The sequence below is a fragment of the Ischnura elegans genome, chromosome X (genome assembly GCF_921293095.1).
Source record: "Ischnura elegans chromosome X, ioIscEleg1.1, whole genome shotgun sequence".
Lineage (NCBI taxonomy): Eukaryota > Metazoa > Arthropoda > Insecta > Odonata > Coenagrionidae > Ischnura > Ischnura elegans.
This window is the reverse complement of record NC_060259.1, coordinates 19691374-19718698: the sequence shown is the minus strand read 5'-3', so window position 1 is coordinate 19718698 and position 27325 is coordinate 19691374. Positions and strand designations below refer to the sequence as shown.

At 37.0% G+C, this 27325-nt stretch overlaps 1 protein-coding gene across 10 annotated transcripts in view; it reads left to right on the top strand.

Moving 5' to 3' along the window:
- Positions 1–2643: 2643 nt before the first annotated feature.
- Positions 2644–27325, top strand: part of LOC124170897 — a 122480-nt gene continuing 97798 nt past the window's right edge. For 6 of the 10 annotated variants that reach the window (XM_046549937.1, XM_046549936.1, XM_046549938.1 and 3 more), the window contains exons 1-8: positions 2644–3020; positions 4534–4678; positions 4780–4933; positions 7840–7984; positions 10252–10399; positions 13199–13350; positions 14219–14347; positions 19348–19443. In XM_046549937.1, coding sequence (XP_046405893.1) covers positions 2817–3020; positions 4534–4678; positions 4780–4933; positions 7840–7984; positions 10252–10399; positions 13199–13350; positions 14219–14347; positions 19348–19443 — 1173 coding nt within the window. In that variant the 5' untranslated portion in view covers positions 2644–2816. The remainder of the gene's footprint in view (positions 3021–4533; positions 4679–4779; positions 4934–7839; positions 7985–10251; positions 10400–13198; positions 13351–14218; positions 14348–19347; positions 19444–27325) is intronic. The other 4 variants (XM_046549941.1, XM_046549944.1, XM_046549943.1 and 1 more) reach the window with 2 other exon arrangements.

The window sequence follows — 27325 nt, the reverse complement described above, 5'->3', positions numbered from 1 at the left end:
TGAACTCCTCAATTTACACAGTATTTCTTCTAATGAAATTTTATTTTTTAATATATCGAGTTTATAAGAGCCAGAATTGCGTGAAAATTCAAATATCTGGTGATTCAATTTCAATTTCCGGAAATTTTCCGGCGAGGGAGGGGGTGGGGGGATGCGAATCCTCCGGTGAGGGGGGGGGGGCATCATGAGCCCCAGCCGAGGGCCCCCAATCACCCCAGACTGCCTCGGGTTGAAAGTAATGAAAGCGACGTAACGACCTAGTAGCGCTGTTTTCGGTGGTGTGGAAACAAATAAATAAATTCGAGGTCACTAAGGAAGTGATATCTGCCGAAAAATTAACCCGTTTGGTTTAGGAATAAATAAGGCCGTTATTGATGAATTACTTTCAGAAATCATCTAAGGGCAGTATTTTCTACGCAATATTTTAGTATTGATTGAGTACGTGGTGGCAGACAGCGCTTTTTTTATATTCAGGGTGGAGGTTTTCGGGGTTAGCACCGCGTAGAGTGGTCTCTGCAGACAACAGTTTCGCCGGCATTGCAGCAGGCTTCTTCAGGTCAATGAAGACCTGACCTGAAGAAGCCTGCTGCAATGCCGGCGAAACTGTTGTCTGCAGAGACCACTCTACGCGGTGCTAACCCCGAAAACCTCCACCCTGAATCTTCGCCACACCGCGAAAGCCTACACAAGGGCTTTTTTATATATTTAATTATATATGTTCTGTAATAAAACGTTCGATTGCACAGAGTTAGAAAGCGAAGTCATGAGCGCCAGGATAGCAAATAGCTTGGACAATATCACTAATGAGCCATTATTTATAGCATGCATTGCTCCAATATTTCACGGAACGTATAAATATTGTGTTATTTAACTATATTTCGAAATGAACTAATCAGTGGCGTAGCCAGGGGAGGTCCGCCCCCCCCCTGAAAAATAAAAACGCAAATATTTTCCTTGGTAAATGAAAACAAAATATTGAAGAATCATCAATTTACCATATTTTTTAACAAAAGAAGTTTTTTCGATTATGAAAAGTGTTAAAATTAGTTTACCCTCTACTTTGTACCCTGATTTTCCAAATTTTTTCCCCCTGGTTTTGGACCCCGCCGAACGAAATTCCTGGCTATGCCACTGGAATTAATGGTCAAAAACTCGAGAAATTGCGGTCACCGAACTTGCACTAAGAACAATGTCTATGATTCTAACGAATGAGAAAAGAATAAGTTCCATTCATTATGGAATTATGCTTTAGTCTTATATTGACTCAACCATAAAATAGGCATCTCAGACCACAGCGTTGCGCATCACCTTACAAGTGAGCCCTTGGCTAGTTCTTTGATAAAGAAAGACATTGCTGTGAACATGTAGTAGATCGTTTTGAAAGTAAAATTTTTATGGTGGTCATCTACTTCTACATACTACCCCGCAAGCCCCGTTGGTCCAAACCTAGATCCGCCTCTGGTATCAGGCGTATCAACGAATTCAGTAAATACATAATATAACCATACCTAACACATAATTAAATTTTATAAGCTGTGAATTTCTCACTGAAGGGGTCTGACTCGACTGAAGGGGTCGACTATCACCGGGTGCAAGTACAAAAACGTCTCACGTTTTACTTTAACGCGGTGATGAAGGTTTATGTCGGCCGCCACGTATGCCGTAGCCTTTAGATTATTCACAGACGCTGAAGCAAAAATCGCCCAAAATTTTGTTCACCACGTTCTGATTTTATTTCCTTTTCCCTGCCGGAGGAGTATTTATCGAGAGACACTGAATTTTACTCGATTACCGTTGAAAAATGCTCTTCGAGGTGATGAAAATATCCTAAAGATGGGTAAGTGGGACAAATAAAAATTATCTGGCAGTTTTACTGGTAATAAAACATTGCATCACGTGTACCATGGCCATGTTTTTGTTCATAAGGATTTAGAATAAATTGAACGACACAAAATGGATGCACGAAGTAGTCTGTGTTTGAAATGTCAGGAAATGAAAAATTATATGTTATCAAAAGTAAGAAAATATGAAGTTTCTTCAAGGAATAAGATTATTTAACTACGCCAAATGATAAAGTAAGCCACGTTTATGCATTTTAGTGGTTATTACTTCCTTTCAATAATTTGTGTCAAAATTATATTTTAACAAATTTTTAATCAAAATTAGTCGGATTTTAAAATGAATATATCATAAAGGAAAATTAAACGAGATTTATTAGCTTTTTATATATTTATATATAAATATTTATAATCTTGGTTTTATAAGCGAATGTCGCCAATTAAACAAATGCAATGGTGTTCATTCATTACGACGTTACATATAAATCGTCCACGTCTTTTTTAAAGTATTTAGTATTTTATAACGTGGAGAAATACCGATGATATTGATGGAAAGCAGCATGTGTACAAAAATTTGGGCCTTTCTATCCTTCTATATTAGCCACAAATATCAACGATCATTCTTCCTCTAATCCGTATTTTCCCTCTTCAGTGGAGAATGATGTCATTAACCAATGCCGGGGCGCATTACTCCTTCAGCAAGTTGGCAATTTTTAGAGTAGATGGAGCCTGTGGTACTTATTCCTATTCCTATTTCGTAGAGGTAGAAGGCGCAAGCGGCAGATATCGCTAGCGGACGGGATTCACGTCTGTTCTGAGCATCCGGGGATCTTGCACCACATTAGACATGGCGGTCCTCAGTGATCACCAATGATCGTAAACCTGATGAAGTAATTTTAAATTACTGGTGCTCAAAGTGATTATTTTGGGAAAGAAACGTATTAAACCAATGACAATTTAATAATATTGAGCATAGAAATGCAGAACGTGTCACAGTCTGCGACTTCGGATAGCCAGAAATTAGGTAGAAGTAATGTGCAACACGATTTGGGTAAGTCTTCGACCCCACAATCATCGAATTCCAGCCCCACGAAGTCCGAAACCGAAACGTATTCAGAAATACAGCCGAGGTTTATGTCTGACTCCTCAGACAGCGAAGAAGACGACGTCTCTGGATCAGAGGTAAGAAAGCATACTTAAGACAAGAAGTGCATTACGTGGGGCCTCGAGGGCAATCAAGTTTATAATATTTGTGCCAATAAACATGTAGCGATGGAATTTTGTCGAATTTTATGTAATGGTATATTAGTCGTAGTTTTGAAGTTGACAATAGATGGTGTAAGTGGTAGCAGATGATGTTTAATTGTTACAAGTTCCACTTCCGGGCTAGTTAGATAGATGAAGTTTATGGTCGTGTAGACATTCAGGTGGAGTTTTTGTAATGGAAACTAGTTTACATTTCGAGTAGTTACAAATTTCATTGTGACTTACTGTATATGGACCTTACAAATGTTGTGACTACCTTGCCACAGCTGTGAAGCGTATCATCGTTGAAGACAGTGGATTTGATTGAACCCTGAGTGTCGAGTTACCCAAGACTCACCGGCATGGAAAATGTATTTAGTATATAATATTGTTTTCTTGCATGAATTATGTTATAATACTCTTATTTTAAGAACTCCGCTTTAGATTCGTTATTTCTTTAAATCGTAGAGTCATGTTATTTTCAGTTGTACTGCTCATGATCAAATGAGATGTTCTAAACGATTCTTTACCAACCTATTTCAAAACATTTTACGGTTTTGATAGTTAGGTTGTTTGCGTTTAATTCAATTCGTTATTAGTTTTTGATCAATTCTTAATACTTTACCCAATGTTAATATGAATGGGAAATGCATATACCAGTTATTACGTTGTCACACACAACTATGTTTGTTGATATGTGGGCCACTGCGTATTCTGTCAGTGCATGATATTTCAGAAAGTCGAAATCTTAGTTTATTATTGGAAAAGCTTTACAACGACGTCATTTGTAAATGATTGCCGAGGACTTTCAGCATGCCCGGATCGTTTGATTAGTTATGTTTTCCAAGATAAATTCATTTAATTTAGGAATACGAGATTTGTTCAAGTATCTTATCCGTTATTATTGGAAATACACTATTTACCGTAATTGGTGGTCAGCCAACTGAATGTAGTTTCGATTAGTTACATTTGTGTTCATTGTTTTAACTATCTCTTATTGTTTCATTCTTTATCATGGACCTATCCCTCGTACTTATAATAAGTTATTCATTAAGTTGACCCGCCACTAAGAGCGTGCGCTGGTTACGGTTTGTTAGTATGATTTAATTCCTTTACAACCGAAATGTGGCGAAAGTTAACTTATGGTGGTTGACCTGTTGAAATATTTTGTTTTGTCATGCAGAATACTTTTCTGGCTTCTTTTCTTGTTTTTCTATACGAATCATTAAATGAAGCTCATTTTCTTGCTGATTGGTATTAAACAGATAAAATGGTTTAAGAATGGTGTTTATTAGTAAAATTAGTAAAAAAAGAAGTAACCGTCTAGAAGAGACATTGCAAATTGTTAAGCCATCTTAAAGCTTTTCTTATTTCCTTGAAACGCACATTTTTATGTATTAATTTGAAAGGCAATAATGTAATTGTTTTTGTTGCAAACGTATCACTAAAGGTGGAGTCGTTTGTCATCGATCAGGGTGAGTTGGATGAGGAGGCTCGCCTTGAGCATTCTAAATTTCTTCTCTCCCCCGAGGATACTGATCATTCCGTCGACCCCGAGACCCAGGCAAGACTAGAAGCGCTCCTGGAAGCTGCGGGTAATGGACGCATGATGTTTTAATAATGTGGTGGATTTTATTGTTAGTTTATTCAGTATTTGGTACATCGATGAATATGCATGTAATAATTGTCCTTTTAGGCATAGGAAAGTTATCAACAGGGGATGGGAAGCACCTTGCTGATCCAGAGGTGTTAAGGCGGCTGACCTCAAGTGTTTCCTGTGCCCTAGATGAAGCTGCTGCCGCCCTCACGCGAATGCGCAATGAAAATCCCCGCTCCCAGGCTGAAACTAGGTTGGTTTCATTATTCTCCTTGCTGTTTGGAGGCTGAGGAATATAGGGCATATTATTAACATACACATTTATACAGGCTATGAGAACACTCATTTAGTGTTTATTCATGTTATTTTGTAGCTTGGTAGCATTTGTTTACTTTCAGAAGATTATTTTGAAAATGATTTCTAACATGAAGTAACTCACTCTCCCTCTATATTGACTTTCTCATTTATTATTAATATAATGCATACAACTGGTTCCTGGTATAAATCGGGTTTGCCTCATTTCTTATTGGACCAAGCCCGACTCAGGCTTCCTGTATTTGACTTCTGAGACCATTGATGAATGCGAGTTGTCCAAGTTTTGCTGTCATAATGATTGTATGGTAGTTTAGTTTGTCATTGTGTTTAATATTTAAGACCAGCTATTTGAGTTGAAGTATTTGCTCAAAATCTTCATGGGTGTAATATGTGTCACTTTCTTGAATGAGTTTTTCAGTATACTCCAAAATAGGTATTATTACTCGAAGTACCTACTTAATAAATATCAGTCTGTACTCTGAGGACTTAACTATAACTCCGTTGGTTTTATAGTAATTAAGTTTTGCTCTGAATATACAGATCTAACTTGGATAATTTGCAATTTTTTATAAAACTAATTAGTAACGGAAACACAAATAGCTGGTTCATCATCATAGGTCACCAATCCTAAGGTTTGTTTGATTCAGCTTTGACTCAATTCTATGATTACGTAATCTTTCGTGTTTGCCCATTTCTTTCCTTTGGCATCCTTTACTAACTTCATCTATGTGTCTCATGTGAGGCCTTCCTTACCTGCTCTTCTACATACTTGTCCTTTATCAATTGTCCTCCAAAGTACGGCTAGGTACTAAAATTGTTTAGCTTCTAGTTTTTGAACCTTAATTTTTCACTCTGATTTTCATAACGTTTTGAGGTCATCACAATGCCTTTAGAGTTGATAATTCTGCTTTTCCTGTCTAGGAGGTGACCCAGAAACTTGCTCGTGGATGTACCAATATGATTCATTGTTATTGTCTAGTGTTTCAAGCCAGAATGTGGTTGTTTTTTATGTATGGTTTTCTTTAAAAAAGTTAGTGTCTCCTGCTCTGAAATAAGTTAATGGATAGTTACTTATATACACGTCGCCATGTAGACTTTTATCGGCATTTACTCTATATAGGTTGTTCTTTTGGGGCTTCAAGACCTTCTATTAGCTTGAGTGGACTATGGAAACAGTGTTTTTCAAGTAAATGAAGTGGATGAAGTTGTAGGAAGTGTGTTATCTGTTCAGAAATGTAACTATTATAAGGGTTTTCGCATATCAAGTGCATTTCACATAATAAGACCTGGAAAATTTATCAGTGGGGGAAATTAGTTTGTTTTGAAAGGTTGGGCACTTGTCAAGGTCAATGGTCAATGTATATGGAAAGACCGAAAAAGCAACGCTCAGAATTATTGCATGTGTTACAGTTAGAATTGTAATCATTTTGCCTCTCTAAGTATCACTTGATCAATTGAAGACTGAAATAATAGTCACATGTGAGCAAATTAATGTTTTCCTTCAGGTGAGAGGAGATAATTATGAGCTTTTGATGCTCTGTAGAGCATACCTTATGAAATGCAGTCATATGTGATTTACAGTATGTGCTTGGGAATTGTCATATTGTGTTATGAAATTGGAATTCAATTGTAATGCTTGGGCATTGCATTTTAATTATTTGGTACCTTTGCGATTAAAATTTTTATTTATTTTAAGGAATTTTTCAACAGAATTATTTATATTAGGGTTAATGGGTGTTCATTCTATTGGAAGAAAAAGATGGTAGTAAATAGAATAGTGCTGCTTGAGACTTCCGTTAATGAAGCTATTTCTATTTTTTCATGTGGTTGTAGTAATAGTGAGATTTCATTCAATATATTAATTAACATTTTTAATTTATTTTAATTTTGCGTTATTTATTTGTTTAAACTGTTGAAAATTGAGCATTGTCAAAACATAATAACTTTTTTGTTGCCAGCAGATGAAGTAATTAGGGAAGCAAGAGTACAATTTGTTTCTGAACGATAAAGACCATTTACTACCTATTTTAATAGGTTTCATTTTTGTACTTTTTTATCTGAGATACAGGTCGGAATGAAATCATATGTATGAGGCAGTTTGTTGTTCCATTATGTAATACTGATTTGAAAATTTGGCGATTCACAGAATGTAACAACTGTTGTCAAATTGACTTTTACAAAATTTAAACCTATACTATATTAGTATTTTTCTTTGTTTTAGGAAATATGCCTCTAAGTCTAATATGCTATCGGAAAGTAATTCAGAGAGAGAAACCATCATCCATAAGAAATATGCAATGAAAACTTTGTATTATTTGTAGTATTGGGTCTTGTGAAAGTTTATGAAATTTCTGGTTTAATTTCATGTCTGTCTTCTAGAGTTGTGTATGGTTTTACTGGCATATCTAATTTCTAGAATGGATTCATGCATGATTCTAGAAGTCAGATATGCTAGCCTTACCTTCGACAAATTCCTCATATTTTACGTTTTTCATTAATGCTCAAACTTCAAATTGTGCATTCTACTCATTCACTCAGTAAGAATGGCACGTTTGTAATTGTTGACTTAACGTGATATGTTGCAATAACATTTATTTACATGTTATGATATAGAAATTTGAGAAACTTGAAAAATTTTAATAATTTTTGTGTCAAATTGAAAATAATACTGTGGAATTAGTGTCTTATTAATGCATTTTAGATCAGTAACCTTCAAATTTTTGTACATATCATTTTTATTGTTAGCTGTAGGCGTATTGGTACTCATTGATTAATTGAATAATGATACTGTATTGTTATTTTATGACTTATGTGACTCTTATGTATCAAACATTGTATTTTTAGGTCTCTGGTCGAGGCATGCACTGATGGTGATGTCGGAACAGTTAGGAAGCTTTTGGGAGAAGGTCGAAGTGTCCATGAGACCACTGAGGAAGGGGAGAGCCTCCTTTCTTTGGCCTGCTCTGCAGGATACTTTGAACTAGCTCAGGTATGGTGTCAAATGACATGGTTGGTAATGCTTGATAAGATCTGCTTGAGACTTCTATAATGATTTCTTTTCATATGCATATATTGGTTGAGAGATTTCAGTCAATTAATTAAGAAACCAATTCTATTCAATCTCATTTAGCATGGCTTATTTGTTTCAACCACTAAAAATTGAGCATTGTCAAATCGTATTAACATTTCTCTTCTCTAGCTAACTGGTGTTAGTTCATACAAAGTTTTTTTTGTCATGTGCTGGTGGAATTTCGTCATTTGTTGTGACAAAGATTAATGCTAGTTTAGAATACACATTTTGTCAAGTAGCAGTTGATTTTTGTTTCATACAGTGCAACCTCGATATAACGACACCCCACGGTGCACTAATAAACACTCGCTATAGCGAATTGTCGCTTTACCGGAGGTGGAGCAAATGATAGCCAATATACCTGTTGCGAACAGATATACAGGAACAGGAGTGGTGCGGCGACAGATAAACATCTATCCGATAAACGTAAGCATATTTGTTTATTTAAGTGATGTTTTTTTGCATCACTAAATTTCCTTACTCAAATAAGGAATAACTATTCAAACAATTCATAAGCGCCGCACTGAATAAAAATCATGCAAAGCATTGTTTCGTGAATCATTATATTTATCGAACGACAGTTTACCACATACATTTGAGACTGAGCACTCCATTAACTTCATTTCTAACAGATCGCTAGCAATTACAGAGGTTAAGGAGTCTTGATGAAAGTCTTCCGGCGGTGAAACCCTCGCTATGGCGATAGCCAACACCGAAAGGGTCTCGTAAAAACGAATTTTTTAACACGCTTATTATAGGGTCAATTGACGGTGCATCGGCTTTATCTCGTAATAGCGGGGGTCTCGCTATAGCCCGTACTCGCTTTAACGAGGTTCCACTGTATGAAGTAAAATTCAATTTCATCGAAAATAATTTTATTTTAACAACTTTGTTTTAATAACACATTTTAGGCATAATTAGTCGTGGATAAACTTTTGACGATTTGAATTTAGATATATGTACTAGGAAATGTTGGATATTCCTTGAGCATACAACTTCAGTGCTTTTAAAATCATTTTAGGGCTCAGAAGTGGTCTGCATATACCAATGGGTAATAAGTATTTTAGCTTGAGTGGTGTGTTGTTTAATATCATAAAAGAATTACTTTCAAAATTTCAAGGTGGGAGTTTTACTGGGTATGGCCCTAAATTTAATACCATTTTTTGCTGTATCACAGATCACAAAAGTTTGGTGCCTTACAATTGATAGTATAAAATTGTGTTTACTTAAATTACATTTTACTTTTTTTATGTATGCATTATATTTTAGTAGTAGTTCTTGTAGTGTAGCTTGCGAATCCTATTAAGGTCTAGCCCCCTAACTATTCTTGTGTGTAAATTTGAATGATCACTTTGGAATGGTTATAGATACATCAGAGCAAATCTTCAAAGCATATTGTTTTCATTTACCTTATTTATCCAATTGTGACAAGTATAGGCTTCATGTTTAAATGAAAGTAATGTTATTATATTGAGGATTGTGAGGTAATCCCTAATTATTTCAAGTTCTTGGAAAGACATGAGAGTTCCAATATATTCTGATTCTTAATTCAATTTTAGATTGTGTTTTATGAAATTAAGTATTTCTCTGATTATGTCTTATATGTTCTTGATTTTTGTGATGTATTATTGTAATTTGTTGTAGAAGAGTTTAATGGTGTGGATTTGGTAATCTTCCTGAATAATATTTGACACTTATACCCATGATAATTGAAATTTATCAAGGAAGAAAAATGCAAAGATATTTTCTCAGATAAGGCTTTTCTAATTGCTAGTGATTAATATTTAGCCCTAATTATTTGCAACCTTCTTTTTGCCATTATTGTTTTGAATTTTTGTCAGCCTTTTTGAAACAGGCATCTTGTATACTTGAATGAGCCTATTTATTGAATTTGTCAGTGCTTTGACATGCAAGATTTTTAATATTAAAATTTATACTTGCTCCATTATTATCAGCTTCAAGTTTTTTTTGTAAAATTTAAGTAAATTCGGTTGTGAGTAGGGCGCTAAATTTGCTCAAAAGGGATCTTAAGCAAGAAGGAGTTAATTATATGTTTCAGTATTTATTTTCAATATCATACATAATGAAGAATTGTTAAATGAAGTTGGGTGTGGTAACTACCCTGAGTAAACTCAATCTTCCAATTCATTCCACATCATTTTAATGTAAGTCTTTGATTTTGATAGGTGTTGCTTGCCATGAGTGCTAATGTTGAAGATCGGGGAATAAAAGGAGACTGTACGCCTCTGATGGAGGCTTCCTCTGCAGGTCATGTGGAAGTTGTGAGGCTACTCATCAATCATGGCGCTGATGTTAATGCGCAGTCCTCTTCGGGTAAATTCATCTCATATTATTTGGTGATATTTATCCATTATTTGTTATTTTGATGTTGTATTGCAAGAAAAACATGTACAGTAAAACCTCTGCATATTGTAATGGAGGGGACCAAAATTTGGGCACTTTGAAGTATGGAGGTTCACTAAAGAAAGGTTTTAGTGGTAGGCACCATTTTTTTTATATCCGTAGGCAATGAAAGGCACCACTGTCTTTTAAATCATCATATTTATGTGTTTAAACATACATTCATGCATTAGTGAACATCTGTTTGCAATTTAATGATTACACATAGGAAAAAGTGACTTGCTCAAGTGGTCTTTTTAGTAATTTGGGTTTGCTTTATTTTTTCCACCTCTTTTGAGATAATATTTTTAATCCTATTGAATACAATCATATTATCATTTTCACATTCCTCCATGCTTAAAAAAAACTTTCAATGATGTTCAAACTTCGCGAACCTCTTTTTTGATGGAAACTGTAACTGATTCCTCATTATCAATATCTTGTATCAGCTAATTAGTTGTCTACCACGCCCAAAATTGTTGTGGGTGGAGTGACGTTCAGAATTGCTACAAATTGACTTCCTGGGCTCTCAATGGAAGAGTCAGATTTCGTGGCATGAATACACAGGCCACACATATGACTGTCACTAAGTGCATTAAATTGTGAACTACGATCGTACACGCAGGCATTGAAAAAATTACCAAGACGGTAGTAAGAATGTGATACACAGGGAAATCTGGGAATAAAGTAATTGCACAACTGGATTTTTTTTTTTGAGTCACAGTGAATTCATAAAATATTATCATTTTAGAAGCAGAAGTAGCAATGCGATTGAGTATTTCCGTCTCCTTAGGTGGGAGCGAAGTTAGTTGAAATATTACTGCCGGCAAGGGATTGTAGGTTGTGCTAGTCGCCTCTTTTATTTATTGAACATAGTATGTGAGCTCTTATAGGAAAATACATCTACATAATACCCTGCAAACCTGCTAAAAGGCATGTGGCAGGGGGTGTTAGGACACCAGCTGTTTACTCATAAAAATGAAGTGCTCTGATGAAGTTAGGACTAGCATTTATTAAAGTCATTCATGGTTTGGGGAAAAACGAATCTATCTTGGCAAAATGTCTCTCTTAATTTATTGCTTCTATTGGACCTGGAAATATAGTGGGGCTCTAATATTATGTTCTCCTTGTCGCTCTTAAAGATATCCATTCTCAATTGTTCAAGCAATCTAAGCATACTGCGCTGCCTCGGAGTGTCCAGTGGCTCCCAGCCTAAATTGTTTAACATCTGGGTAACGCTTTCTGTATGGCTGTAGTAGTTTTTGACAAACTGCGCAGCGTTCCTTTGTATTATTCAGTTTGCGGATTAAGTCTTTCTGAACCAGATCCCATACGCTCGCTGCATAAACAAGGTGTGGTCAGACGAGTGTGAAATAGCACCATTGTTTTACTTTCTCATCTGAAAATCTTCTCACTATACCCTCGATGAATCCTTATTTCAGGGCTATGCCGCATATATTCCTTACATGTGTTCCCCACGAGAGGTTTGAAGTTATTGTTACCCAGGTACTTCATCTGTTGCATAACTTCCTCAGCATAAACATTGTTATAGTTGGACGAACTCCACAAGAAATGTATCGACTTGCATTTGCTCGGATTAAGTTCGAATCCCCACTCTTGGCTCCACAAATGAACATTTTTAAATCCGATGATAGAATTTCATAGAGTGATCATTAATTTTGCGATAGATAGAGCTATAAATAACAGAAAGCAAGTGCTATTCCGTGATTTTTGATTTGATGATTCGAGGGAAAATGTGTTCTCTCTTAATTCTGCAACCACTTAAAATGGTTGGGATAGTGAGTAAAGAATAGTGAGAAAGGTATCTCAACCTTTTTCTTATTCACTGTATGGTATGCTCTCAAGTGGAGCAAGATGCCCATAACTAATGGTTAACGTGAAAGTTACAGCATATTTAAGGTGAATACAAAAAAAATAAGCGTGAAACATTTATTGCTGAAAATCGCGTAATGTAATGTAATCGTGGCCGCATTACTGGTCTTAAGTTCTCTTGGTGCGATTTGCGGAGGTAGTTAGGCTGTCCCGGGGGTGCCTTCTTGCTATGATAAGTGGAGGTTTTACGAGATAAAGCGGTACAAACCATGAGAGGTTGGCCTCTAAATTTACCTGTAAATTTGCCTGGACCTTAGGGGTGGTACGAAGCATGGAGGTTTACGATGTGAAGAGGTTAACTACATAGAGGTTTTACTGTGTTAATGATTTAAACAGTATACATGTTATCAGCATTGATGTCCTTCATCAGAAAGAAGAATGTGCACAATGTAAAACAAATTTTATTTCTCAAGATACCAGCCATGATGATGCTATCCTTAGTGTCTGTACTTGTGTATGTATTACCACAATTTTTAAATTGGATAATCAAGAGCTAGAATTACATTGAGTGATAAACTAACAAAAGTCAATTGAAGGATCAGATTTTGCTACAATTATCATTTACATATATTGCCACAGTTAACATTGGATAAAGGAAATAATGCTTGGTTATCAGGGATAAATGTAAAAGTCAGGTTGAAGTCCTATTAGTTCTTATTGTTCTTATGTGTTTTAATGAAAATTAGACCTGAACATCTTAATTTGAATTAAATTGTTGAGGTGGATAACATTGCCATAATATGTCGGTACGAGTTACATAGGCTGTATTTACAGATTTTATTTTTCTAGATAGACCCACAATGCTTTATAGTGAAGTGAAAGTGACTTTTTTATTGACAGGCAATACGCCCCTTATGTATGCTTGTGCCGGAGGCCACGAGGAAGTGGTGCGTGTCCTCCTGTCTGCTAATGCCAAAGTAGAAGATCATAATGAGAATGGGCATACCCCTCTCATGGAGGCTGCTAGTGCTGGTCATGTTGGGGTTGCTAAGGTGAGAAACATTGCCCCATTAGGCCTTCCACTCTTCCATTAAAAGGTATCTCGATACAGAAACACGTGAATGAATTGACTGCTGAGACTATGAGAAACAAACGGGCCTCCTATATTCACTGTTCTTACAATGGTTGGTTATGATTTTTTTTCTGTATCAACTTGCCTGTTTAAATAACTGTCCTAATGAAGTTATCATGAGTAAGCTGTTCAGGTGTAATTGATTCCACAAGGTGTCTGAATTAGCACGTAGAAACGGCCTAATTCCTGTGATAAGTCCATTATTTTTTAAGCCTGAACAATTGCAGTACTGTTTAGTACCATAGAGTTCATTTTAAGATATTTGTTGAATAGTTATTTAGTATAATAGTTATTCATGATCAGTCTTTGCAAAAGATGCTTATCAGCAATGTAGCTTATGATTTTTAATTTATTCCCAAGTACGGTCCCAGCTTTGTTTTCTTGAGTCCAAAACCCATTCAAATCCAGGCCGAAATGAAGTCAGAAACATTTCACTCATATTATAAGTCCTTGAAAGCTTTTACATAGGTTTAGCTGGGAGCCTTAAGAGATGGCCATTATTGCTCAACTTGACATCCATAGTTTTGTGCATCAGCTTTTTTAAAGAATTAATTTGTGATTCTTGTGTTCATGCCTGTGCTTATATGCTGTGTTAAGGTATTACAAGTATGTGTCATGATAGACTTAGCTGTCATAATGTGGGTGTATTATGGGAGCATTCTCTTCTTGAATTTTTTGTTTGAATTTGGATGTCATCAATTCTACCAACTGTATGGGTTTATGTTTTGTATTGTATCTCTTGTATTTTCCATGACATAACTCTAAAGAGAATCATTTTTCTTTTTTAGATACTCCTGGAGCATGGGGCTGGTATAAATACTCATTCAAATGAGTTTAAGGAATCTGCACTTACGCTAGCTTGTTATAAAGGGCATCTTGACATGGTGCGTTTCTTGCTGGAAGCAGGTGCAGATCAGGTAAGAGCTATGTTCATGGTTGGCCACTTGAAAGTCAAATTGAAAGAAACTCCTAATATTTTTGTTTGCCTTCTAGTCTGGAATTAGCGTAATTTATGGTATTTTTAGTTTGTTTGCTCGAGAATCTTTGTTTTATCTTGTGGCTAATATTTGTCACTGATGAAAACTGAATTTGCTGCACATTTGCTGGTACTCATTTGTAATAAATAGCATGTATCTACAATCAGGATGGAGTGTCACAACAAGTGGCAGATTGTCTTTTGCATGGTTGCAGAACCCCCAAATGCTAATGGGGAGACTAAAAAAACAATAAACATAGAGCTCTTGTTAAAGAAACTCATGTATGACTGTGTCATCTTTCATCATGAAGTCATGGATGTGTGGTTCTTGCATAAAAATGCTGAAAGCTGCAGATACTTTCGAAGGCAAGGTCATGAAATTGTCACTTTCACACTTGTGTATTAGCTTAATATTGGTTTAAATTCTAAGATGGTAAAAACAAGCAACAGCAGAGATCAGTGATGTGGGGAAAGTGTGGATTGGTATGGTTTTTTCCGATCGTCTTTTCGAACCAGTCTGCCCTGTGCAAACCAGGCTCAAAGCAGAATTAACTCTGTCCTGTACTAACACTCTCGCTCTCCACAGTCACCTGATTGGCCAGGTGCTTTGTTCTGTTCCATTGGCTTAAAGATTAAGTACTTAGCTGCTGTGTGATCTCATGAAAAATATCACAGGGGAGGCTCTAAATATTCATAAGTGAATTACCCTATATGCCTCAGAGTCTAGACATTTTTCGTTCTTGAGGCAAAATGCAGGTACCCACACTTTATATTTGTGCATATAGATTTAATTATTGATGACCAAGAATTTTTGAAAATGGAAAAGAAAATAAATACCCTGGTGATAATGTGATGTGGCAAGATCTCTGCCTAGCTCTGGCACAGACTGGCACTGATCAGCCTGGTGCTGTGCCTTGATCTCTCGCCACTGCTGGGGCACAATGCCGTGCAGCCTAGTGTGCAGCATTGGCAAGCTCTTGACACTGCCCCTTATTGATGATACAATGGAACCTTGATCTATCATTTTTCAAGGGGATGGACAAAAAAAACGAATGTGGGATGGCTTGACCAGGTTGCCTATATAGCAGGAAACACAGGATTTAGGCGTGGAGTTGTGATTTTCTTTAAAGGATTCAAACAGGAATTCAGCTGATTGATGGAATATTTGAATTTTATGGAAACACTTTGGGCATATTGTTGATTCAACTAATATCTCTTTCAAATATCCTAAGGGAACACACCACCTCCCAAAAAATGATTGCATGCTGTATCGGCATTTAATCTGCTATGATGTATTTCTGTCTGATGTATATATTCTTATCTACCAAATGCCATTTCATCAGCACGCCCATCTGGCACTCGGCTTCATCCAACTTCTTGTTTTCATCAGGTAGCTCATTCTATCCCCACTTCTACTGTCATGTGCTAGCGGACCACCCGAGGCATTGTGCAATATTCACGCACTTCTCCCCCGAATTCTTTTCTTCTTCAATTATTTTCAGGCCATCTTTGAAAGTTCTTACCAGATAAGCAGATGAATTCGAATTGGTGACAGGGAGACAGGGATTGTGACTAGAGAGATATATAGCATAATTCATAAATTGTAACCTGATATCTATTTTCGGAAAAAGATGACACATCAACTTCCGAAAAGCTCAGCTGTGAGCATATCAAGTTTAGCCATGTCTCCGTTGTATTAAACCAACTATTTCCTTTATTAAAATGCTTAAATAATGTCAGAAATATGTCGTGTTTGGTCTTATTCTTTTTTATATGACCCGCACATTATTAATATATATCCAGTAAAGGTGCATTATCAGTTGCCGAAAGTCAGTGTTAGACACATTTTGAGCTAGTAGATGACTCATGCAGCAGTTGACTTCCAGAGATGGGGAACTTTGAAGCAGGTAGGCTGAAAAAGTTCAGTGGGGGAGAAAAAGGGAAGCATGAAACACATTCCTATTATTCTTCTGTAACTTGATATTTTCTTTGTAATATGAACCCTGCATGAGCTGGGGCCTTCAGTTTGATTCTGGAGAGGAGGAAAGCGTCGAAGGGGGAGCTGAGGGCTGATGGGAGGGGGATGGTGGATTTTGGGAAATGTGCTAGGTAGTTACTATCCTACGGCACGGAGCTTCTCCCTATGGTAGTTCCATCTCTTGGGAAGATTTAAACACATAAATGACACATTGTAAGTACTTCGTCTCATTTTCGACAAATGATGGCTGTGGGAAAATTATACATCAGGACTGTGATCTTCAAGCGATGGGTGTGGGAAAAAGTTACATTGTCTCTAAGGGACTTTATTTGGGACCAGGAATGGTGAACGATGAGTGCGGGAAAACGATCAATTTGGGAGCGATAGATCGAGGTTCACTGTAGTCAACCTGACATGCAGACTTGTGCATTCTACCCAAACAAAGCTGCCCTGGCCATATTGATGAGGGCCTTTTATAAAGACTGCGAGCCTGCCAGCGTGGCTGGTGAAGTAAGCATATTTTTCCCGTGTGACTGCTTTGGCAGGGACTCTTTGGCATCGGTATACGAAATTTTTTTACATGTTAATCATAGGCCTTTTTAAGGATGGTTCATTGTTTTGCATTTTGGCTGCATTCAGTCATGAGTAGTGCTCAATGTAAATACTGTTTGGTTCCTGGACATCAAAGTACTGCTTCTACGGTGCTTGCTGACGTATTTATTCATTTACCGTAAGAAAGAAAGTTACAGATTGTAGAACTGAAGGTCACGAACAGGAATCCTGAGGGTATGAGGTGGTAAACTGTGGCATTATATTATATCATAGAAATCCAACTGATTTAATTAATGTGGAAAATAGATATCACTTAGGGTGATACTATAACATTTCGAATTTCAGTCAATGTGTACTCATCACTGCTTTTCAAGTACTCCATCTTATCACAAGAGAGTAAACTCCTGGCAGAATTACTGACTCAACAAAAGCATATTCTTCATCCATGCTGAGCAGAAACCAGAGGAAGAACTTAGGATATCTCTTAGAGCTCTATTACCTCTCACTCAGAACAGAATTGGAAGCTATTGCAGCTGTGATGGCACACTTCTGTCGTTCAAATGGCTCACCAAAATGAATTTCTTCCTGTGTGACCCATCATAAACACCATTCCACTTACAGGGAATACACTCCAATTTTCTCTTTAAGCTACTCTTTATCTTACGAATTAAACTGCTATTTTTAGAGAACTACTCTTGCTTGAAGTATGGTCAAGGAAAGGTGTGCCACAGGTGTATGAACAACAGTAACAGCAAGTAACTTTTTAGCACACTCCTTAACCTCAGATTTGGAATCCTTCAATGCTTATATCTTTACATCCTACCAGAAAATATATCTTCCTTAGATCCTTGCCTATCAACAGTTGTCATACTTTTTTTGTTCTCCATGCCTGCAGGAAGCAGTGGCTTAGTAAAGTTTTCAGTAGAGATGACCCACATGCACCCATCTGAAGAGTGCTCTTGTATGTGGGGGAGGCCGGCTATCAGAAACTTAGCATCATATTCTCCTGCAATTTTCCATGAAAAAAATATGCAATACAGAATCCAGGCCTGAAAATCTCTTGTCTGACATAATATAAGTATACTGATGAGGTTAACTACTAATGGAAGCCATTGTATAAGAAAAAGTACGTAAATTAAGAATGATGACATTTCAAGGATTTTGTGGTGTCCCCATATTTGCCACCTCTGCCTTCAGGATTCCTTTGGTACAGGACGCACAGCTCCTTGTGATTCTCATTTTATTTTGTCTTAAAAATATAAACTCAGTTTCAATTATGATAAATACTCTGCTTTCCCTCAAATATCAAATCTTGCATGCATTACTTTCCCTGTAACTGAGAGTAAAAGGGCTAGCAGCAGTAAATTATGTTCACTTAAGAATGTGCAAAAGTGATTTCTATTGTGAAAGAGTCCAATGCATCTTATGTGTATTAGACAAATGCCATCAATGTGTGATCTTTTTTAACTGTGATATATGTAAATGAATCAAAGATCATTCCTCCTCTGGCCATTGTAGACAAAATCAGAGTTTTTATGAAAAAGCTGGGCATTCTAATTTTATAGATAATTTGTTGCATAGCTATGCATCTAGTTAGATAATGATGCAATTTACTGTAGTTTGAAAATCGCAATTAATATCATGTTTAATGCAAAGCCAGTGGAAATTAGTAAATGATTTGATCATCTCAGGGGCAATTACTGTTGGAATTCTAAAGCCATGGTGCTAGTGAGATTAGTTATTTGTTTGAAATTGTATTTTAGTTCCTCAAAAGTTTTAGAAATATTTAGCTAAAATCTGTTGTGTGTGCTATGGCTAGGTGAAAATGGTGTCATTTAACGTGACAGTTTTGGACAGTGGACACATGCACGAGTGTGAAGTAGCAAAGTTAATTTCCTAAATTTTATGAAAGAGGCCCGGGTTGTATGAATGACTGCAAGTAGGGGATAGTGAATTCATTGCTTGTTGTAAGCAGCCTTTAAGAGTCAAGGTTGTAAAAGCTTGCAGACTGAAAAGCAATTGCAAAGAGAATATGCCCTTAACTGTGCCATTTTATCACAAACTGAAGTGGCTCATTTACAATACTGGCTGCTCCCAAGTATTCTTGCGTCCTGCTTATGTTACAGTGATTTTTATGACATAACTTTCTGTTTTTTGCTGTGTTCATTGAGCCTTTAATTAAGATATTCAAACCTTGGTGTGATGTGAATCTGACACTCTAAACTCAAATTCACAACCATTTCCTAGCATGTTCATAATGTGGTGCACAACCCAAAAGCTGCTATTATGCTACCTTGATCTTTTTATATTTTTTCTATGAACAGATTGGTTGGGTGTGGCAATTTCATGGCAAATTTTCTCAGTTAATGCATTTGGATCTGAACTAAGTTTCATCATTCTTTCTCTTTCAGGAACATAAGACTGATGAGATGCATACTGCTCTGATGGAAGCTTCCATGGATGGGCATGTAGAAGTTGCAAGACTTCTTTTGGACTCCGGAGCACAAGTGAGTCAAATATTTTTGCTTGATTTGCAGTAAATGAATGAGCCTTTTCATTGAAATAATGAGGCAGTCACAATATCTTTGGCACTGCTCTTCAGTGATTAGGAATGGTGATGATGTTTCCCTATGAAAATGGTTGCTTCATATTTTCTTGCAATGATAATTTTTATCTTTCCAGTTTTGAATTTTATAAGTGTTTGTGATCTTTCGGAGGGATTACTACCATTTTAATAGCAATTTTGAATGGTTCTTCATTATTTATCTGCTTGCATTCCTCTCACTTGATTTTATTCAGGGAATTCTACTGATAGTTGAAGTTTGATTACTTTTGGCTGTAGACTTTGCCTAGTACAGTCATAGAATTGTATTTATAAGTCTTTAATGAACTTCTCCTAAATTTTCATTTTAATTTCAATTTGTTTTATGCACTTCACTTCCAATAGACAATTTTGTCTTCATGTTAATGCTCTTTCTAATATTGATGTTTATATGTTCAAATGCATTTGATTTCATGAAATTTTTGATTTGTTGTTAGATTTTGTGTGAAACTAATTTATGAAACAAATCTGTGGGAAACATAGAGTAAATATTTCAAGCAGGCTGTTCTAATGAGTTTGAGAGGAAGCATACATAGCTAGCGTTAGGGAAATACATCCTTATCTGAAAATAGTCTCCCAGTAGAAGTCTATAGGTGGTGACAGGAACCTGTTACTTTTAAGTGAAGAAAAGCCTAACTGGAGGAGAAATGAGATATTATTCCTGCAAAGCTGGTGTTGCTATCACATCACTTACAAAGCCTATGATAAGCATTGTACCAAATGTGTCTAGTATGAAAAATTTAGTTATTTTGCTCGGTTTATAATTGAAATGCACTAATTTCTGCTAATTAAGTCGCATAGACAGTAGAACCTTAAATTATCCCAGTTGAATGGACCAAAAATTCTTAACGAAACATGTTGTAATGTTAACTATCTGGTGAGCTGTATGTTGCAGGTTGCACTCAAAGTCACATTGTCAAAGTTGTGCAAAGTGGAAAAGTATTTATTTTGGCTCGGTAGCTGTTATAAAATTCTGTTATAAGTGCCGGTTACAACGTCAAAAATTAACCTGTTACAGTTGCGAGGGTAGTTAGCTCCTTTGGGGAAATTTTTTGTGATGTCACGCAAGGCCCTAATTTTGCTTTGTAACAATTAAAAACCCTTTATTTTGCATTAAAAATAATGCATTTTACCTATAATCCACTGCCTATCCAGTAACTTAAAGTCAACTTACGGAGAAATTCATCAACTTTTTCTCAGAATTCACAATAGAATAACTAATGCTCTGACACATAAGTGGATAAGGCATTGAGATTTACCATACTGCAATTATGAAAGAATAGATATGTTTTTGGTAATGAACATTTAATGAAATAAAGATAAGGTAAAAATATTTGATGTCTTGCATAGCACAAAGAAAGAGGCGGTAGAATTTGGTAAAATATTGAATCCTCTTAAATGCAGCAGACTCACGATTATCTGGGTGCGGCTTATCCGTGTTGTGGATTATCCGTGCATGAGTTCATAATCCTTTGATGTTTTCCTCGAACTTTGTAAAACATAATAAAATTGGATGCAAAAGCTGCAGGATATTTGCATTTTAGTGCATGGCTACACCGGTTGCTTACAAGAAATGTTTCAAGTTAATTGGACGTCTGATATAGCATTGCAGACAACGATCAGCATTAGGAAAAAAAAGTTTTAAGTAATTTTCAAAGATTCTTGAATTGTAAACTAATCGTAATTGGCAAAAAATGTTATCTACGATCGTCATATGTATATTTCATATCACAAACGTGCAATTATTGCCCTTGACTTGCATATGGGTGAATGCGGCTCAAGGGAGCCGGAGGTTGTCGCCCTCGGGCATGTTTACGCTGAGAACAGTCAAGGTCAATCTGGTGAGGAAGGGAAAATTAGAAGTGAAAGCAGCGGGAGAATTGGAAGTAAAGATAGCATGAGTCATAGCCGGGCACTTGCCTGCATAGACAATTTACCATAAGTCCTGGTTTCGTATAGCCGCTGCTGCGCGTTGGCATGATCGCATGCCCGTTGCCTTCACGGGAGTTCTGTGTTCCTGTTTTCCAAGCATCGCTGTGGTCGCGCTTAAAGAAATAAAAGATCGTAGCACTTTTATTTATTAAATGATTCAATGCTATTAACAACTAACTGTGTTGCAGTTAATTGACAGCACGAGAAGTGAATGGCATACTTGAAAGATCAACCATTATTATGTAAGCTGTGAGACAGTTTTTCGGGCATAGAATTTATCATTGAAGTGAAGCACATGGAAAATATTGCCTATTGCATGGAACTCCCCTCCTTTTTTATATTCTGATTCTTGCCAAATGATGGCCATGATATGAGCACCAGAGCATGCGATTCTTTGCCACATTACTTGCTTTCCTGCACGTGTGGAAACTGGATTCTTCATGGGTTTGAATCATTCAGATGGCCCTCACTCATTCCATGAAAAGCAGAGATAGAAGAATTTTATTGATTCACCCTTGTATTTGACCTTGTTGGTTCCATGGCATCCTGTTGTATATTCAGAGGGCAGCTATTCAGAGTGCTCACGCAGACTTGGAATTTCTTGGATAATCTCTGACCCTACTCAAACCTCCCTCGAGGCTTCACATTGTGTGCCAGTTGTTAACCCAGTCCCCAGTCACCTCCACAGAGGCAATATTTACGATGCAGTTACCCAGGAGATGCTCTCTCTCCTCCATTCCAAGGTCAACCTCTGTGTAAGCCCCTATCTAGAAAGGGTGGGACATAGTTTTTCCTGAGATTTCTCCTAGCTGTGAAGGTGCTTGTCTTTTCCCTTTTGAATGGCATCATTAGAGCAATTTTTGCAGCACAACTATTACTGCTTTTGTTTTAGGATGCAGAAAACTAAGTTATGTTGAAATTGTTTGTAGCAAGGATATTTTTCTAATGACCTAAGAGCACGGTTTGTTGAGAAATTTCCTTATCCTTATGTTAACATTTCACTATTTGTCTTCATATCAAATAAAGCAATTGATGCAAGAACCAGGCGCTTAGACATGAGACTATGGCGCGACTGTTATTTCTACACAACCGGGCGAGTGGCGTACTTTGCCCATGTTATATGCATATATGATAACACTCGATTTTTGTTAAAATTAATCTTTATTTGTAGAAATTAGTAAAAGCTTGTAGATTTATAGGTGATACAGATATAAAGGTACACAGGTGGTACACAGCCGGTCGCGCGGCATAATTTATACGCCACGTGTTACGGGTTCCTCTTGCTGATCTAAAAAAATTAGCTACAATACCTCGAACTTTGAAAACTTGCAATATAGACAGTCAAAGTACATTGTAGGAATACACTAGACCATTCTAGCCCAGAATGTACGTACGATGTTGAAATCCTTGGTTTTCGAAGATTGACGTAGTTTATACGCCACCACACCCGGTCCAGGGTCATCAACTTTTATTTCATCCTATTTATTAATGGAAATTATATTTTGGAATGGTTCTTTTAGCACATAGGTACTGTGTAAGTAAACTCCCTTTGGAGTAAAGTGAATTACAAGTGTTCGAGAAATATGGTATTTTATAATCGTTTTGTGTTCTTATTAATTATGTCTGTACGCATGTTGTTGATCGCCGCTATCCTTTAATGGCATGTGCTCTCACAAGAGTGGTTTTCATTTTTAATGTGGAAGTTGATCAGTATGAGCAATGAAAAAATTAACATTTTGGCGCACACCAACACTTGCTAGTGTAGTCGTCGTATCACCGTGTTTGAAATGACACTTCTTCAATGACACTACCTAAACGCCATTATGGTGATAAAAAAATAGTCTCATGTCTATGCTTGTCGCAATTAAAATTAATGAAAAAGTTGATGTCATATGATCACAATGAAGGCAACAAAATATACAGCCATCACGGAGCCCCGAACCCTGGTCCCCTGGGTGGTAGCCGTAAACGCTTCCACTACCCCACCTGACCCGCCTGCTGATTGGTGCGATATCATGGAACTATACGTGGCTTGTGAAAAGTACCGCTTGAAAATTAATTAATTACAGCCAAACTAAGGCCCATTCAATGGAACCACTACTAGTTCAGGGACGTGTTCACCATTCCGAAGGCCATAAAAAATACGGCATTGAAAAAGGCGGAGCAAGTTTCGTGGTCTCCCCTTGTAAGTGAAATTTTATTTACACCGGTTCCCTCCACAAGAAACGGTTGTTACTGTCTGAAAAAGTTGAAAATCTGCCAATTTACCTCAGATGCATGAAATAATGAAGGAAGAAAATCGAGAAATGAATGATTATTCAAGAAATTTGCAGCACCCAAGGTTGTCTACCATAATACCTTGACAGAGTATTTTGAAAAAAGCTATCAGCTGGTGTTATAGCCTACCGACACTTTTTAATGTAACATAAAATTTACATTGCAGGAGCATTAATTAACTTCGCTGATGTTACAGTCGTATTACACTATCCGTTGACGTATCAGTATGTCATATGAATATATAAAAAATATACAGTAGACTCGTTATTACAAAGTTCACGGGACCGAAAAACCGGAGGTTTGTAACAACGAAGTTCGAATTAATATTTCTTTCAGGAATTGTCGGAAAAAAACAGTATTTAATAAACATGATTAAATTACGCGGAAATATATATAAACAGGAAAATTCGTTTCAGTTTCTCAACAGAAGAATGCGGCATGACACAATAGAGGGTTGATATTTTCCCGAATATAGTAAGTCTGATACACGAACTGGATGCGTTCCAAGACCTTGTTCCTAAGTAGATAAACCTACAGTACGGCCGCCGAGAGTTGTCCTCTGACACGCAGAATGGTCTAGGTCGGGGTAGGGGCAAGGTTGCCAGGTAAGAAAAGGAAGTGCCTACAAAGGGTTCCGTGAAGAAGACTCAGAGGAAGAATCTCTTGTTTTGGTGATTCGAAGAAAGGGTTTGTTTTGGTGGATCAGGCTTATTTCAGTGCTCCTTATGCATTTGACAATGTTGTATGACTAGGCGAGGGTGTGAGGTGCATTTGGAGTACAGTGATTGGCTGTAAACTGTACTGGCGCAGGGATATCCGCCCCTCCTACTGTGCCGTCATCGGGCAACTCTCGCCGTCCGGACTGCATGCAAGGAATCTCGGAGTACGGTTATCCTGCAGAAAGCAACACTGCACCACACTTATGCGCTAACTCTTGATTGTGACAAACTGATCCCTCTGGGCGTGCGATGCATCCGGAGCCAAAAAAATAGCTCCCCCTGGTGATGAAAAACAGGCGAAATGCTGAACAGTTCCCAAATTCACGCTTGATTCAATCATACTTTGTTCAAATTGTGCCCACAGTGAGAGTTTGTCTATGCCACTCTGTGTAGCATCGGCCGAATCGAAAGGCACAAAATTCGAAATTTGAAAATTTTGAATGCTCGTACCTAATTTTTGTTCCCTGAAAATCGGTAAATGGAATGTGCGTAGGAAGAGGACTAACTGCACGTCCAAGTTACGAGTGGTTATGAGTGGGTCACCATGACTCCACAGGAATAGAGCTTATTATATGATGTTGCGTGTACATTGAATAAAGAACCATATTATACGCTCTTGGGCACCGTACACAAGAACTTAAACGTAGCGCGGTTATTTAAAATTAGCATAGTGAATATCCACCTAAATGCCGTTGCTTATACGTGGAACTTTGTAATAAAGTTCATTTTATAACGACCGGGACTGGGGTTTGTAATTTTGTAAAAACGAAAATGTCGTAATAGCGTTTCTTTGCCTATAGCTTGGATAGGCATTTTTGTCGGGACCTCCGATTTGCTTCTTCAGAACGAGAACTTGGTAATAACGTTGTTTGTATTGACAAGAGTCTACTGTATACTTCTTCATTTTAGGAATGTAACATAATACTTTGACATCTCTCATTACAATAGGCCATAGGTATCCATGGTGGACTATGGTAAGTTAGGTTCTGATATCATATTACATTTAGAAAAAAGCGACTCGTCTGCTACGCGAGATTGATGCTACATTTTTGAAACATTTTCATGCTCATTCTGTTCACTTTCTTCGTAACTACAATACTTTTTGTGAGCAGCAGAGAATGAGCTTTATAATGAAAATTCCTTACTCTTTCTTACCTTCATTCTGCAAATAAATACCCTTGCAAGCATTCGTTCATGGGCACAGACAGCCCCACCCATTTAACATGCAACACACTACCATATTTCAGGAGAATGCAAATAACATTATACATAGACCCTCACACTCATTGAAGCCAATATCAGTGCTCATGGATTTTGTTTCAAGCAATCTATCTCCTTCACCATACTTAACAAACACATAAAGTGACTTAAAAATAGGTTTCTTTATTATAAGACCACTGAGTACATACCTTGTATTCCAACGGAAGGAAAGGGTAAATAAACAGAATGATTGCTTGAAACAACAAGAAATTGTACTATAAAACAGCATACATTGCACTAGAATAGGGCATATTCTTTATTCTATCAGTGATATATCACAAATTTACACCAATCCAGTATATTCATTCAGAGTCATATCATCGCAAAGGTGGTTAAAGTAACATGCAAATACCGTATATCTCCGAATATAGTCCCCCCTTTTTTTCCAAAAATGCCCGAGTAAAAGTAAGGGGGGGGGACTATATTCGAGTGAAATCCAGTTAGCATACTAAAGGTGACCATCAAGTTATAAATAACGGCATAATAGCTAATGTTCTCGTAGTCTTTCTCTTTGAGTATATTTATGAGGATTATAATCGGAGATGTGAGTAAATACTGCCACGTTTTACTGGAAATTAAGGCAATTTTTACCATTAATGTTGTAGAGATACGATTCTTCCGATTCAAATAGCATATTGGATATGCGTTTTCACGGAATCCATCGGTTAGCCGTTAATTTTTCTTGGAAAAGTATTGTTAGAATAATTCAATCGGCACTGATCACTTAATGACGCAAAACAATAAATAATTAAAATCAAAACTAAACACACTATCATTACATTAATCGAACACTAGAATTGAATCAATAGTATATGTACCCGCCGCTCATTTAATAGAACTCATTTAATAGTTACACAATTTAAATCATTGCGAAAAATAAACAGATAAAGTGAACCTTTCGTGACGATTTAGCATTTCACTACGTCCGCAGCAACTATACGTCCATGTGCCCGTGCGGTTCGTGTTTACAACCACTGCTCTTACCGCCTTCACAGAACAAGAATGCGCAATAGTTGATGCATTTGTTTCTGAAAAGGCGCAATAATCGACGGCTTTAAATCAATGTGCTCAACAATTAGAAGCGCCGGCATTACTACAGTTGTTCGAAATCCAGCGACTCAGCATCGAAAGTGTGATAAATTTTTTGAGGAATATCTTCAATTCGCCAGGGTTAGTAGGATCGATAAATTACGTCGCATAATGTTTCGCAATTATTTCCGCGATATTTTCTTTATTAAATATAATTTTACGTTTAACAGTGACACGATGGATCAAGTAGAAAGACGAGGATCAACCCTGCGGCAGATAAGAAGCCATCAACGACGGAGTTTTGATGCAAATTTAAAAATAGCCGTTGCAGAATACGCCGTTAATCATAGTATTCACATGGCGGCTGAAAAATTTGGCGTGGAAAGAAAGTCGGTGCGACTTTGGAAAGCGCAGTTACCTCGCTTGCAAAGCGCTAGTACATCGCGTAAGTCATTTCGGGGGCCTCGATGCGGCAGATTCCAAGAACTAGAGGAAAATATTGTCAAATTCGTGCGCAAATGCAGAGCAGAAGCTCTTTGTGTGACTTATGCAATGATTCGCGACGAGGCA